This window comes from Heptranchias perlo, chromosome 10 (genome assembly GCF_035084215.1).
Source record: "Heptranchias perlo isolate sHepPer1 chromosome 10, sHepPer1.hap1, whole genome shotgun sequence".
Taxonomy (NCBI): Eukaryota; Metazoa; Chordata; class Chondrichthyes; order Hexanchiformes; family Hexanchidae; genus Heptranchias; species Heptranchias perlo.
Window position 1 is genome coordinate 60,216,379 of NC_090334.1, and position 16,643 is coordinate 60,233,021.

At 42.3% G+C, this 16,643-nt stretch overlaps 1 protein-coding gene and 1 long non-coding RNA gene across 3 annotated transcripts in view; one reads left to right on the forward strand and one right to left on the reverse strand.

Moving 5' to 3' along the window:
* Positions 1 to 16,135, forward strand: part of slc38a6 (solute carrier family 38 member 6) — a 64,088-nt gene extending 47,953 nt beyond the window's left edge. Inside the window, exons 11-16 of one of the 2 annotated variants that reach the window (XM_067991904.1) lie at positions 7,785 to 7,864; positions 8,478 to 8,578; positions 8,675 to 8,799; positions 11,383 to 11,527; positions 12,381 to 12,475; positions 13,638 to 16,135. In XM_067991904.1, coding sequence (XP_067848005.1) covers positions 7,785 to 7,864; positions 8,478 to 8,578; positions 8,675 to 8,799; positions 11,383 to 11,527; positions 12,381 to 12,475; positions 13,638 to 13,721 — 630 coding nt within the window. In that variant the 3' untranslated portion in view covers positions 13,722 to 16,135. Of the gene's footprint in view, positions 1 to 7,784; positions 7,865 to 8,477; positions 8,579 to 8,674; positions 8,800 to 10,425; positions 10,500 to 11,382; positions 11,528 to 12,380; positions 12,476 to 13,637 lie in introns of those variants that run through there. The other variant, XM_067991905.1, reaches the window with a different exon arrangement.
* Positions 1 to 16,643, reverse strand: part of LOC137326619 (uncharacterized) — a 55,231-nt gene that overhangs the window by 18,974 nt on the left and 19,614 nt on the right. The window lies entirely within an intron of this gene.

Below are 16,643 nucleotides of genomic sequence, written 5' to 3' on the forward strand. Positions count from 1 at the left end.
CTCCGCCCACTCACCCAGCCTGTCTATATCCCCTTGTAGGTTTTTTATGTCCTCCTCACTCTCTACTTTCCCTCCCATCTTTGTATCATCCGCAAACTTTGATATGTTACACTCGGTCCCCTCCTCCAAATCGTTAATATAGATTGTAAAGAGTTGGGGACCCAGCGCCGACCCCTGCGGAGGTGCTTAAAAGATTGGCAGTATTCAAAGTAGAAAAGTCACCTGGTCCAGATGGGATGCATCCTGGTTACTGAGGGATTTGTGGAGGTTCTGGCCACAATCTTCCAATCCTCCTTAAATATGGGGATAGTGCCAGAGGACTGGAGGATTGCAAATGTTACACCCCTGTTCAAAAAAGGGGAGAGGGATAAACCTGGCAATTACAGGCCAGTCAGCCTAATGGTGGTGGGGAAACTTTGAGACAACAATCCGGGACAAAATTAATTGGCACTTGGAAAAGTATGGGCTAATAAATGAAAGTCAGCATGGATTTGTTAAAGGAAAATTGTGTTTGACTAACGTGATTGAGTTCTTTGAAGTAACGAAGAGGGTTGATGAGGGTAGTGCGGTTGATGTGTATATGAACTTTCAAAAGGCATTTGATAAAGTACCACATTATAGACTTGTTAGCAAAATTAAAGCCCGTGGGTTTAAAGAGAGATTGGCAGCGTGGATATAAAATTGTCTAGGGGACAGAAAGCAGAGAGTGGTGGTGAATGGTTGGTTTATCAGACTGGAGGGAAGTATACGGCTGAGTGCACTGGATCACTTAGATCACAGATCAGCCATGATCTTATCAAATGGCGGAGTAGGCACGAGGGGCTGAATGGCCTACTCCTGTTCCTATACAGCAAAGGCTACGGGCCCCGACAACATCCCGGCTGTAGTGCTGAAGACTTGTGCTCCAGAATTAGCTGTGTCTCTAGCCAATCTGTTCCAGTACAGCTACAACACTGGCATCTACCCGACAATGTGGAAAATTGCCCAGGTATGTCCTGTCCACAAAAAGCAGGACAAATCCAATCCGGCCAATTACCGCCCCATCAGCCTACTCTCAATCATCAGCAAAGTGATGGAAGGTGTCGACGGCAGTGCTATCAAGCGACACTTACCAATAACCTGCTCACCGATGCTCAGTTTGGGTTCCGCCAGGACCACTCGGCTCCAGACCTCGTTACAGCCTTGCTGCAAACATGGACAAAAGAGCTGAATTCCAGAGGTGAGGAGAGAGTGACTGCCCTTGACATCAAGTCAGCATTTGACCGAGTGTGGCACCAAGGAGCCCTAGTAAAATTGAAGTCAATGGGAATCGGGGGGGGAAAACTCTCCAGTGGCTGGAGTCATACCTAGCACAAAGGAAGATGGTAGTGGTTGTTGGAGGCCAATCATCTCAGCCCCAGGGCATTGCTGCAGGAGTTCCTCAGGGCAGTGTCCTAGGCCCAACCATCTTCAGCTGCTTCATCAATGACCTTCCCTCCATCATAAGGTCAGAAATGGGGATGCTCGCTGATGATTGCACAGTGTTCAGTTCCATTCGCAACCCCTCAGATAATGAAGCAGTCCGAGCCCGCATGCAGAAAGACCTGGTCAACATCCAGGCTTGGGCTGATAAGTGGCAAGTAACATTTGCACCGGACAAGTGCCAAGCAATGACTCTCTCCAACAAGAGAGTGTCTAACCACCTCCCCTTAACATTCAACGGCATTACCATCACCGAATCCCCCACCATCAACATACTGGGCGTCACCATTGACCAGAAACTTAACTGGATCAGCCATATAAATATGGTGGCTACAAGAGCAGGTCAGAGGCTGGGTATTCTGCGGCGAGTGACTCACCACCTAACTCCACAAAGCCTTTCCACCATCTACAAGGCACATGCCAGGAGTGTGATGGAATACTCTCCCCTTGCCTGGATGAGTGCAGCTCCAACAACACTCAAGAAGCTCAACACCATCCAGGACAAAGCAGCCCGCTTGATTGGCACCCCATCCACCACCCTAAACGTTCACTCCCTTCACCACCGGCACACAGTGGCTGCAGTGTGTACCATCCACAGGATGCACTGCAGCAACTCACCAAGGCTTCTTCAACAGTACCACCTAGAAGGACAAGAGCAGCAGGCACATGGGAACAACACCACCTGCGCGTTCCCCTCCAAGTCACACACCATCCCGACTTGAAAATATATCGCCGTTCCTTCATCGTCGCTGGGTCAAAATCCTGGAACTCCCTTCCTAACAACACTGTGGGAGAACCTTCACCACACGGACTGCAGCAGTTCAAGAAGGCGGCTCACCACCACCTTCTCAAGGGCAACTAGGGATGGGCAATAAATGCTGGCCTCGCCAGCGACGCCCACATCCCATGAACAAATTGTAAAAAAATAGTGGTGTTCCCCAGGGCTCAGTATTAGGACCACTGCTCTTTTTGATATATTTTAATGTCCTGAAGTTGGGTGAAAGGGTATGATTTCAAAGTTTGCAGATGACGTGAAACTAGGATAGGATAGAAACTAGGAAACTAGGAAATGTAGTGAACAATGTGAAGGATAGCAACAGACTTCAGGAGGACATAGACAGATTGGTGAAATAAGCAAACATGTGGCAGATGAAATTTAATGCAGAGAGGTGTGAAGTGAAGCATTTTGGTCGGAAGAATGCGAGGCAGTATAAGCTAAATGGTACAATTCTAAAGGTGGTGCAGGAACAGAGACCTGGGGGTGCACATACATAAATCTTTGAAGTTGGCAGGACAAGTTGAGAAGGTTGTTAAAAAAAAAAAAGCATATGGGATCCTGGGTTTTATTAATAAAGGCATTGAATACAAAAGCAAGAAAGTTATGCTAAACCTTTATAAAACACTGGTTAGGCCTCAGCTGGAGTATTGTGTTCAATTCTGGGCACAAAGGATGTCAGGGCCTTAGGTTACAGAAGAGATTTACTAGCATGGTACCTAGGGATGAGGGACTTCAGTTATGTGGAGACTGGAGAAGCTGGTTTGTTCTCCTTAGAACAGAGAAAGTTAAAGGGAGATTTGATAGAGGTGTTAGAATCATAGAATGGTTAAAGCACAGAAGGCGGCCATTTGGCCCGTCGAGTCCATGCCGGCTCTGTGCAAGAGCAATCCAGCTAGTTCCACGCCCTTTCCCCATAGCCCTGCAAATGTTTTCCTTTCAAGTACTTATCTAGTTCCCTTTTGAAAGCCACGATTGAATCTGCCTCCAACACCCCCTCAGGTAATGCATTCCAGATCCTGACCACTCGCTGTGTTTTTTAAAAAAAAACATTTTTCCTCATGTCACCTTAGGTTCTTTTGTCAATCGCCTTACATCTATGTCCTTTGGTTCTTGACTCTGCCGCCAATGGGAACAGTTTCTCTCTATCTGTCTAGACCCTTCATGATTTTGAATATCTCTATCAAATCTCTTCGTGACTGTCTCTGTTCCAAGGAGAACAACCCTAGCTTCTCTAGTCTATCCATGTAACTGAAGTCCCTCATCCCTGGAATCATTCTAGTGAATCTTTTCTGCACCCTCTAAGGCCTTCACATCTTTCCTAAAGTGCGATGCCCAGAACTGGACACAATACTCCAGTGTTCAAAATCATGAACGGTTTTGACAGAGTAAATAAGGAGAAACTGTTTCCATGGCAGCCAGGTCAGTAACCAGAGGACACAGAATTAAGGTGATCGGCAAAAGAGCCAGAGGAGACATGAGGAAACATTTTTTTACGCAGCGAGTTGTAAAGATCTGGAAGGCACTGCCTGAAAGAGTGATGGAAGGAGATTCAATAGTAACTTTCAAAAGGGAATTGGATAAACACGTGAAGGGAAAACAGTTAAAGGGTTATGGGGAAAGGGAATGGGACTAATTGGATAGCTCTTTCAAAGAGCCGCTACAGGCACAAAGGGCCGAATGGCCTCCTGTGCTGTACCTACTATGATTGATCGATGGGGAGGGCGTGGTCGTGAAGAGATTTAAACATGAGGATCAGAATTTTAAACTCTATGTTGGGTGGACTGAAAACCATTGAAAATCAGCCAGCACAAGGGTGATGGGTGAGTGGGACTTTGTGTGCGATGGGATACCGGCAGCAGAGTTTTGGATAAGCTGAAGTTTATGGAGGGGGAAGAATGGGAGACCAGTCAGGATGGCTTTGCAATAGTCGAGTCTGGATGTGACAAAGACATAGATGAGGGATTCAGCAATAGCTGCGCTGAGGCACAGGCGGAGATGGGTGATGCTACTGTGGTGGAAGTAAATGGTCTTTGTGATGGAGAGGATATAGGGTTGGAAACTTAGCTCAGGGTCAGATTGAACACCAAGGTTGAAAATAGTCTGGTTCAACCTGATAGTGGCTGGGTAGCGAGATGGAATCAGTAGCAAGGGTACAGAGTTTGTGGTGGGAGCCAACGATGACTGCTTCGGTCTTCCCAGTGTTTAACTGGAACGGAAGGAAATCTGCCGTCCTTACCCGGTCTGGCCTATATGTGACTCCAGACCCACAGCAATGTGGTTGATTCTTAATTGCCCTCTGAAATGGCCTAGCAAACCACTCAGTTGTAAAATCTCGCTTAAAAAAAGTCGTAATAAGAAAAAAACCGGACGGGCCACCCGGCATCAGACCACTAGGCACTAGACACGACAAAGGCAAACCAACCCCAGTCGACCCTGCAAAGTCCTCCTCACGAACATCTGGGGATTTGTGCCAAAAAAGCAACAGCGTGACTTAGCCATACTCACAGAATCATACCTTTCAGCTAACGTCCCAGACTCTTCCATCACCATCCCTGGGTATGTCCTGTCCCACCAACAGGACAGACCGATCAGGTGGTGGTACAGTGATATACAGTCAGGAGGGAGTGGCCCTGGGAGTCCTCAACATTGACTCCGGACCCCATGAAATCTCATGACATCAGGTCATGCATGGGCAAGGAAACCTCCTGCTGATTACCACCTACCGCCCTCCCTCAGCTGATCAATCAGTGCTCCTCCATGTTGAGCACCACTTGGAGGAAGCACTGCTGGTAGCAAGAGCACAGAATGTGCTCTGCGTGGGGGACTTCAATGTCCATCACCAAGAGTGGCTCGGCAGCATCACTACTGACTGAGCTGGCCGATTCCTGAAGGACATAGCTGCCAGACTGGGCATGCAGCAGGTGGTGAGCGAACCAACACGAGGGGAAAAAACCTACTTGACCTCGTCCTCACCAATCTACCTGTCGCAGATGCATCTGTCTATGACAGTATTGGTAGGAGTGACCACCGCACAGTCCTCATGGAAATGAAGTCCTGTCTTCGCACTGAGGACACCATCCAACGTGTTGTGTGGCACTATCCCTGTGCTAAATGGGATAGATTCAGAACAGATCTAGCAGCTCAAAACTGGACATCCATGAGGCACTGTGGGCCATCAGCAGCAGCAGAAGTGTATTCCAGCACAATCTGTAACCTCATGGCCTGACATATTCCTCACTCTACCATTACTAACAAGCCAGGGGATCAAGCCTGGTTCAATGAGGAGTGTAGAAGAGCATGCCAGGAGCAGCACCAGGCATACCTAAAAATGAGGTGCCAACTTGGTGAAGCTACAACTCAGGACTACATGCATGCTAAACAGCAGAAGCAACATGCTATAGACAGAGCTAAACGATTACAAAAGCGTCGGCTGTAGTGCTGAAGACTTGTGCTCCAGAACTAGCCGCACCTCTAGCCAAACAGTTCCAGTACAGTTACAATGCTAGCATCTACCCGACAGGGTGGAAAATTTCCCAGGTATGTCCTGTCCACAAAAAGCAGGACAAATCCAATCTGGCCAATTACCACCCCATCAGCCTACTCTCAATCATCATCAAAACGATGGAAGGTGTCGTCGACAGCGCTATTAGGGAAAACTCTCCAGTGGCTGGAGTCATACCTAGCACAAAGGAAGATGGTAGTGGTTGTTGGAGGCCAATCATCTTAGCCCCAGGACATTGCTGCAGGAGCTCCTCAGGGCAGTGTTCTAGGCCCAACCATCTTCAGCTGCTTCATCAATGACCTTCCCTCCATCATAAGGTCAGAAATGGGGATGTTCGCTGATGATTGCACAGTGTTCAGTTCTATTCGTAACCCCTCAGATAATGAAGCAGTCCGTTCCCGCATGCAGCAAGACCTGGACAACATCCAGTCTTGGGCTGATAAGTGACGAGTAACATTCATGCCAGACAAATGCCAGGCAATGACCATCTCCAACAAGAGAGAGTCTAACCACCTCCCCTTGACATTCAATTGCATTACCATCGCCGAATCTCCCACCATCAACATCCTGGGCGTCACCATTGACCATAAACTTAACTGGACCAGCCACATAAATACTGTGGCTACAAGAACAGGTCAGAGGGTGGGTATTCTATGGCGAGTGACTCACCTCCTGAGTCCCCAAAGCCTTTCCACAATCTACAAGGCACAAGTCAGGAGTGTGATGGAATACTCTCCACTTGCCTGGATGAGTGCAGCTCCAACAACACTCACGAAGCTCGAGACCATTCAGCACAAAGCAGCCCGCTTGACTGGCACTCCCTTCACCTGCGCACTGTGGCTGCAGTGTGTACCATCCACAGGATGCACTGCAGCAACCCGCCAAGGCTTCTTTGACAGCACCTCCCAAACCTGCGATCTCTACCACCTGGAAGGACAAGGGCTGCAGACATATGGGAACAACACCACCTGCATGTTCCGCTCCAAGTCACACACCATCCTGACTTGGAAATATACAGTCGTTCCTTCATCGTCGCTGGGTCAAAATCCTGGAACTCCCTTCCTAACAGCACTGTGGGAGAACCTTCACCACACGGACTGCAGCGGTTCAAGAAGGCAGCTCACCACCACCTTCTCATGGGCAATTACGGATGGGCAATAAATGCTGGCCTTGCCAGCGATGCCCACATCCCATGAATGAATACAAAAAAAAATTGCGGTTCATCCAGAAGTGGATATCTGACAACACAGAGGCAGTGGAGGGGTCGAGAGAAGTGGTGATGAGAGCTGAGTGTCGTCAGTATATATGTGGAACCTGATGCAACATCTTCGTATGTCGCCAAGAGGCAGTATGTAGATGTGGAAGAGAAGGCGATCAAGGATAGATCCTTGGGGGACCCCAGAAGTAACAGTGCAGGGGTGGGAAGAGAAGCCATTACTGGAGATGCTCTGACTGCGATTGAATAGGCAAGAATGGAACCAAATAAGGGCAATCCCACTGAGCTGGACAATGAAGGAGAGGCGTTGGAGGAGGATGATGTGGTTGACTGGAGCAAAGGCTGCAGAGGTGTCTAGAAGGATGAGGCGGGATAGTGCCCCATGGCCACTGTCATAGAGGATGTAATTTGTGACTTTGATGAGAGTTGTTTCAATTTTGTAACAGGGATGGAAACCTGATTGGGGAGTTTCAAACATGGAATTGCGGGAAAGATGGGCGACAACACATTCAAGGACTTTGGAGAGGAGAGGAAAGGAAGGTTGGAGATGTGGCACTCGTTTGCGAGGTCAGAGGGATAGAGGGTGGGTGTTTTGAGGAGGGTGATGATCGTTCTTAAAGGGAAGGGCTCTGGACTGGATGAAAGGAAATGCTTTACAAAATGACAAATAGCATTGGGGCCAGGAAGGAAAGTTGGTTGGTCAGCAGTTTAATAGGAATGGGGTCAAGAGTGCAGGAGGTGGGTTTCATGGACAAGATGATTGATTAAATCATAGAATATTATGCTAGATATGTTTTTCTAACACTGCAATCTTTTTCGTCTTTCAGAGTGCATATGCAATTCCAACCATGGCATTTTCATTTCTGTGCCACACGTCTGTGTTGCCCATCTACTGTGAACTTCAAAAGTAAGTCGAGGAAAGGGCCTGCTAAATCACACGGTGCAACATGCCTTAATGATAGGCTAAATGTTCCTCTTTACTGAGTACATCACTCTTCAACCACTGAAAGACTAAAAATTTCTTATGCTGAATTGCAAATCTTGACCGCGTATCAAAATATTCCAATATTATCCCGTGGTCATTTTAATTGCTTACTTTTCCTCCAATAACGTAATAATTTTTAATCCTTATTAGTTATTCCGTGAATAATTTGTGGCCCCAGAATAGATCTTTTAAGTCTGCTGACTTGCTGGGGAGTCTTCAGTTATTGTGTTATAGTTGGAAAAGTAAATAATGGCAACCTGACCCAGAAGTACTTGATGCTGACGCTAGGATACTAAAAATTGTGTTTTCCATTCCCATAATCCCTCTACCTAATTAGTACAAAAATTCATCAAAAGTCTAACTTTAAATCTGTTTTTAAATATTCCAGTTTGTATACATTAATATGATGTCATTTTAACACACAATTCTATTTTTATGAGCTTGGTGATTTTTGCTTCGGACAATAGAGTGACTGCTCTACTTATCATGTAACCAACCATATTCTGCACTTATTTATTTGTATTTCTTTTACCAGGCCTACAAAGAGCAAGATGCAAAAAGCAGTTAACACGGGAATAACTCTGAGTTTTTCAGTCTACATGCTCTCAGCGTTGTTTGGCTACCTGACCTTTTATGGTGTGTGTTGTCATTTCTATATTTTAAAAATTCCTTCTATAAACCTCCCAAAACTTTAAAGTTTTGGATCATTGAATTTTGCTTTGTTTCTTTCAGGCAAAGTGGACTCTCAGTTGCTGCACAATTACAGCCAGTATCTGCCACGAGATACTGTCATCATGTCTGTTAGAATATGCATACTCTTCTCCGTGCTCCTGACTGTGCCTCTAATCCATTTCCCAGTGAGTTCTGACAAAGATGTGATTATTTTGTGTACTTTAATTCAATTTGTTCTTATTTAGTGTAGCTGGAATCAACCTGATCCAATCTGTCAAACTCTGTCCTGGAACTGAAATTTCCATCACTACTCCTATAACCTTTACCATTAATGTTGTCATTTAAATCCCTACTCTTAATACCATGCTTTAGGATAAACAAGCACCCTTGCACTTTCCCAGCATTATCCATTGGACAAATTAAGCACCCTTCCTGACTTGCTCTATGCCTTTCCAATCTTCTACAAACATACGAATTAAGAGCAGGAGTAGGCCACTCGGCCCCTCGAGCCTGCTCTGCCATTTGATAAGATCATGGCTGATCTGATTGTGACCTCAACCCTACTTTCCCGTCTACCTACTATAACCTTTGACTCCCTTGTCAATCAGGAATCTATCTAACTCAGCCTTAAATATTCAATGACCCTGCCTCCACCGCTCTCTGGGGAAGGGAGTTCCACAGACTCGCAGCCCTCGGAGAGAAAAAAATTCTCCTTATCTCTGTCTTAAATGGGAGACCCCTTATTTTTAAACTGTGGCCCCTAGTTCTAGTCTCGCACAAGGGGAAACATCCTCTCAGCATTTACCCCTTCTAGTCCCCTCAGGATCTTATGTTTCTTCTAAACTCCAGTGTATATAGGCCCAACTTGTCCAACCTTTCCTCGTAAGACAACCCCCTCATCCCAGGAATCAGTCGAGTGAATCTTCTCCGGACCGCCTCCAAAGCAATTATGTCCTTTCTTAAATAAGGAGACCAAAACTGCACACAGTGTTCTAGATGTGGTTTCACCAATGCCCTGAACAACTGTAGTAAAACATCTCTACTTTTATATTCTATTCCATTCCCCTTGCAATAAATGACAACATTCCATTTGCCTTCCTAATCACTTGCTGTACCTGCATACTAACTTTTTGAGAATCATGTACTAGGACACCCAGATCTCTCTGTAGCTCAGAGTTCTGCAATCTCTCTCCATTTAAATAATATACTGCTTTTCTATTCCTCCTGCCAAAGTGGACATGTTCATATTTTCCCACAGTATACTCCATCTGCCAAATTTTTGCCCACTCACTTAACCTATCTAATATCCCTTTGCAGACTCCTTATGTCCTCTTCACAACTTACTTTCCTACCTACTTTTGTGTCATCAGCAAATTTAGCAACTATACATTCGGTCCCTTCATCTAAGTCATTGATATAGATTGTAAATAGTTGAGGCCCAAGCACTGATCCCTGTGGCACTCCACTTGTTACATCTTGCCAACCTGAAAATGACCCATTTATGTCTACTCTCTTTCCTGTTAGCTAACCAATCCTTTACCCATGCTAATATGTTACCCCCTACACCATGAGCTCTTATTTTGTGTGGTAGCCTTTGATGTGGCACCTTGTCAAAAGCCTTCTGGAAATCCAAATACACCACATCCACAAGATCCCCTTTATCCACGGTGCTTGTTACTTCCTCAAAGACTCTGACTCTGTCCTGGAACAGACCCCTCTAAGCCTTGTGCCTGGTGCCTGTTTAATGACTTAATCTATATAAACAAAATTTTAAGCTAATGGTGTTTAGGGTGTGTTTTTTTGGTCACTAGGAGTATGATGTTTTGTGCTGTGGACAGAGAGAGATTTTAGTCAGCTTGGACATTGCAGTTGGACTCTGAGCGAGGCAAGTGAGCATCTATTCAAGGCGCAGGTCATTGCAAACTCAATGGGGAAAACCTCCCTAGTGCTGCACCAGCACCAACAACAATTTCAGCAAGCACTACAAATCTACCTCTGGAAGTAAAGCAAGTCAAAAAAAAATCTTATATAATCACATAAATAATTAAGCAAAAAGTAGTCTTGGGAAAAGAAAAAAGTAAAGTATTTGTATCTTACACAAGTACTTCAAATCCACTGTGGGAGGTGGAGCAAAAAATGTCAATGTTTTTTTTAAAAAAAAAACTCCGGGGTTTTAAGGAGTCAAGAACAAAAGAGTTACTTGCAATTTGAGCAAGTTTTGTAAACTGGTGAATAAATAGTATTACAAATGTATCTTTCAGTAACATATGTAATATTTTCACTTGCATCAGTCAGGTGATGTATCACTTCAATAAATTTTCTGTATTGTATCAATGACCAAACGATTGTCACATTTAGGCTGCAGCAGGATCAGCATCAGAAATAACAGATCCCTGACTATCCATGAGCAATGCCACAGGAGATCTAGTTTTACTTTAATTGCAGTCCTTCTGGTAGAAAATAAAATGTGGATGCAGCAGTAGTAATTTAGGGATGGTTGCAATAAATGTGGAGACTGGCTTTTAGCATAAGCTTGTAACTCAAAATGTTAACAAATTGAGAGAAAATGCTTTTAGAGAAGGGTTTATGATTTGAAATTTTTATTGGATTCAGTATAAGGCTATCTTATGTTACATTAGTGTTTATAGCTCCTTCATTAATTGAGACCCTATACAAAGTTTTCCTTTTTTACAAACTGTGCTATTTGGCTCCAGCAGGTAGCTTTCTAAAGAGCATCTGTTTATCATTGACATTTCATTCTTTTTCAGGCAAGGAAATCTTTTATGCTGCTGTTTTTATCAAATCACCCCTTCTCATGGATACACCATATTGCTGTCACTCTTGCTATTCAGGCAGTGATAGTGCTGTTGGCAATGTATGTGCCAAATATTCAAAATATTTTTGGTGTAGTTGGTAAGTTAACTTGCTATTTGGTTTTTAATCAAGTTGAAATAAATTATCATTAATGTAATGGTAGAGTCTGGGAAAGATGTAAATTTAACCAGCTTTTTTTAGCTTCAAGAACCAATTAATCATCTCTTTTTATGAAATGTAACACAGCAAACATGTAAGATAGTGAAAGGCTTTGTTGGGGCACCTGTGATTGTCAAGTGTGTGAGTGATGCCAGGGACTGTGTGGGGCATGTAAGAATCTTTTTGAGGAAGCATTGGTCTGGCCTATGCTCCCGTCTCACCCCAATTGCAAGTAGCTGCTGAAGGATTTGCCGTCAAGTTAACAACCATAAAGGCTAAAGACTGCAATTTCCTGGTTACGTGATCACTGAGGTTTCTATTTATGTTCCAGTGTCGAACATTATCCTCCTGAATCTTCCACATTTAAAGCTGGTGCAAGGGAGTTTGTACATTGAGGATTCACCACAATTTAAAACTTTTACTTAACTTCAGTATTGAATAAAAACATCTCTACCTTTTGGGTCTAGTGTCTTGAACCTTCAGGCATAGCATTTAAGGGAAAACTAGATAAACAGATGAGGGAGAAAGGGTTATGCTGATAGGGTTAGGTGAAGAGGGGTGGGAGGTGGTTGGTGTGGAGCATAACCACTGGCATAGACCTGTTGGGCCGGATGGCTTGTTTCTGTGCTGTACATTCTATGTAAAAATCCAGATTGTGTACATAATTCAAAGCTATTTTGGCTTTATGAAAACATTTTTTTAACTTAGCTACGTTTCACAACGTAGGTCCCTGTGTTCATGTGTGAACTGCAACTAGTCATTAAGATCTAAAATCCTCTCTCCATTCCCTCAGGTTCCACTACCTCAACTGCTTTACTATTTATCTACCCTGGACTTTTCTACATCCAAATAAGCAGAGAACCATTAAAATCCTTGAAGAAGCTTGGGGTGAGTTTTGAAGTCATCAGTTCTTGGTATAAGACTATAATCGGATTTTAGCAACCCTGGCTTTCTTTAATCTTCTTAATGTGATAATGATATTCCAGTCTACCAATCAATGCTAAACTGGCAGAAAGGAAATTAATCCAAAATCATCTCACATAACTATTAAGAGGATTGGAGGGCATTGCAACAGCTTGTTTCATTATTTTCTTTCATTTTTGGAACTTGTATCAGGAAGGATTTGATAAATTTGTTGTAAATCCTTCTTTCTCCATTGTTAGAATGGAGTGAGGATAGTCTGTCATGGTGCTGTCTATATCCCCTAATTTGTCACTTCATTAACTTAAAAATATTTTCAGATTTTAACCAGTTTCGCAACAGTCCTCTGTCACAGACACTTGTTACCTTTCAAAATAAATGGACATGGTCAGAATCATCCATATTATCCCACTTAGTTGGCTGCTATGTTTGCCTATTTAATAGTGTATTGCTTTAAGTACCAAAACATGAATGAACCTCATAACAGATTGAAACTAGCATAGCCATATGGGAAACCTTAAGAACACCTGCCCTTTTAAAGATGTATTGCGTCATCCTCCTTCCCATCGTTCCCAACACTTGTAACAAAATAACTGGCCTCACATGAGTGAAGTGACATTAAACAGTACCATCTCAGTCATGCCTGCAGAGCATAAGAACACAGCAATATACCTACTGGTAGCAAAGGGCTTCAGTTTTCTCTGAAACCCAGTGTGACACTACACAGATGTGTACAGTGCTGGCCCAAGTGCAGTAGTGTCTCAAATTTCAAAGGAAACTGGGTATACATACAAATTTGATTACCAGTATGAACCTATTGGCTAGGGGTGGGACGGGCCGTGCCACATGACTATCGTGTGTGAATGCTAAATGCGTTCATCTGAAATTCCTCTCTACGTTTGTTTAGCAGAGGCATTAACCCATTTAAAATCAGTGGGTCAACTCCTCCCCTAGAATAGCGGAGCGAGAAATTTCAAAGTAACACCTGAAATGTTTGTACACTAGTATTCCATTGTGTAATCTTCAGGCTGCTGATTTTAAAGCAATGACTAAATAGTTTTTTCATCGCAACACATGATGTGTTTTGTATTTGGATTGTTTTATGCTAACTCCTCTTTTGTTTTGACAGGCTCTAGGGTTGATTATTCTGGGCTTTTTGATTGGTGCCATTAGTTTGCCCCTTATCATTATAAACTGGCTGCACAGCACATAGACTGGATTTAGTCTAATCAACAGAAGTTCCACATAATGAAACCACAAATGCACTCAGGAAATTATCAGTTGTGCAGTGAATTCATGATTATTGCAACCATGTACTTTTTCCAGATTCACTAGCAATATGGTGATGAATGGAATTACACTTGCTGCAGACAAAATGAACAGAAACTGGATCAGGTCTTCTGAATCTCTCAGTGGAAATCTGAATAAAACTGATGGCAAGGCATCCAGAAATATTTGTGCAGGACCAAAATTAAAGATGCCATTCTTTGTCTGCTTCTGTTCATCATTTGAGGGGGGGGACATCAGCTAATTTCAAGCCACATTACCTTGGAGTGTTTTCCACCAGAAGGGAATCTTTAATATTAGAAACTGAACAGAATGTTTTAGAAAATTTCTTTGACCAGTGCAATGTTTTGTAATCTGGATTAAATTGCAGTAGAGATATGTGGTTTATGCTACTGTAAGTTTCTCAGGATTTTTTCAAATAACTGTCCAAAATGGTCAGTTTAAAAAAAAATCCTTATTTAAGTAAATTATGAATGTGTATGAGGAAGGATATTGTAAATCATGTATGTTCATTGTTAAAAATCAAGCAAAATTATTGCACACTTTAGATAAGAACCTAGCCTAATATAATACATATTTGTATATTTTGAAGTTTGGTGTGCCATGCATCCATCTGCCTATTGTGTACCTCTTTGTCATGATTCTAGTATCTAATCTTTTTAAGTCTTGGAACAGCAAATATGGGTTAAAGGGATTTTTATGTTGCCTACATTGAATTTTTGACTATTAAGAAACACTGAAGAATTTAAATAATTGAATACTATGGGGAAAAGGTGATCTTTGCACAGGTCTGATATCGCAAATTAATTTTGTCCCAGTAGGACTATTGAATATTAAATCAGTAAAATGCACTGATGGCCTTTAAAGTGCTACATTCTTGCCTAACTATATTAATAATGCAGATTACTGATGTAGTTTCAATACCTTTTTAAAAAAAAAATCCACACCTTAATGAACACAGCCTACCTGTAGCTTTTTTAAACTGATGAGGGTAGTACGATTAACACTAGAAAATATTATCTTGAGGTTGCAAGTACTTGTTTTCTTCATAAGTGCCTATGTTTAAATATTTTTGAAGTTATTCTGGTTTGACAGTTAACACTAGGGGATTTTGAATGATCAAAGGCATATGAAAGCTGTCACTTGCCACAGATTAATGTTGTTTATACGTTCTACCAGATTAGGTACTGCAAGTAAAACCTGGCTGACTGCTAAAGTGAATTAACATTTGTCTACTTTTGTCCACTGTTTTGAGTAGTATTTTACAATTTGTGTGTTATGCTGTGGTTTATCTGTATAGGTTTTCTTTTGTAAAGGAAATATAACCGTGCAGGTCACACATTAGAACATGTCCAAAATTGGAAAACCTTGTTGAAGAAAGCAAAACAATGGAGCCCCTTAGTACATCAGACTTTTTCACTGCCCCATGACTAAAATGAAGTAAAATCTAACTTGCCTTTGATCGTGATAACCTCCACACTTTTATAGTAACACAGTTGCTTGATTTGAGGGCTCAGTGAACCCCCTTCAATTTTTAATGACCTCCAACCAAATGCTAATGCCAGTTGCAGGTTCAAAATATTGAAGCCTATTGTAATGCTTTGAGTCTGTGTTCACCACTACAATAAGACATTTTTAAGATACTTTTTTACAGCTCAGGTCATTCCGTTTTAATTCAAACACAGAAGAAATTTCCTCATTGTTTTCATTTTCTGAAAAGCACTTACATTAGTGCAAGATTTCACAATAATATTTTCAACTACCTTTTGATCAAATGATTTTATAGCCACGTTCAACTAAACAATATACATAGCGCCTGTTTTTTTTTCCTTTTTGTCGTTGCTGAAAGTATATCTTGTCTTTTACATTCTTGAATCTACTGCCAAAAAGTAATTTTATTGCTGCTGATCTAAATTTCCAAAACATGCTGAAGAGTGTTAAGTTACTGCAGTCTTTTGTAATAGTGTATTCTCAATTGATATGAAAGATTCAGATTTGAGTCTGTTTCAAACCATTATTTTCTATTATTGCGATACTGAAAACGCACTTCAAATAGTCATATCCTAATACTTGGGTCTAAAACTCAGGATTCTATTTGTTGCACTTTGACAATATTCTGTTAACAAACCATGCAAACTGTCAGCAGTTCTTTGTAGAACTGCAGTTTACCTTCGTAGAAAGTGTTGCATTATTTTTTGTAAACTTTTTTTAAAACTGGGAATTCTCATATGTTGAGATTTACACTCCAACTGTATATTTTCATCAGTAGAAGTGATTTCAATACTGAAGTGGTTAAACATTTGGATTATTGTAAAATTAAATTTGTTTGCAAAGCTGTAATCGCTATTCTGTTGTGCTATTTGTGCTGCTGGCAATTGTGCCAAAAGCACCAGTTCAAAAAAAATATTTGGGACCTGAAATCAATCTCCATTCACCCACCCTTTTTGTTTAAAGTAACTCTCCCTACAGCTCTCCTTTCGAAGTAAATGACTTATGCTGGGTGCCAGTCTTCTCTTTCAAATGAGACTTGAACTGTGAATCTTGATGATTTTCTTTGACTGTGACAACTGTGCAGCTGAACCCAAACCTGTCATCCTCAACATTTCAAAGGAAAGGCTAGCAGCACAGGTTGAAGGTCTGGCAACTCTGGCCAAGATTCTTTTCTGCTTCTTAGTTGAGGGATTCTGAGATCAATTGTAGCCCCTGCCTAAGATTAACTAACTCCACATCAGCCAGGGTTACACCTAGTCTTTATGCCTCTGAGACATTTAAGCACTGACTTTTCAAGGAACCTCAATGAATTTTTATAAATCATCGTTAGGCTCATTTTTATTAGTCATATTTGATA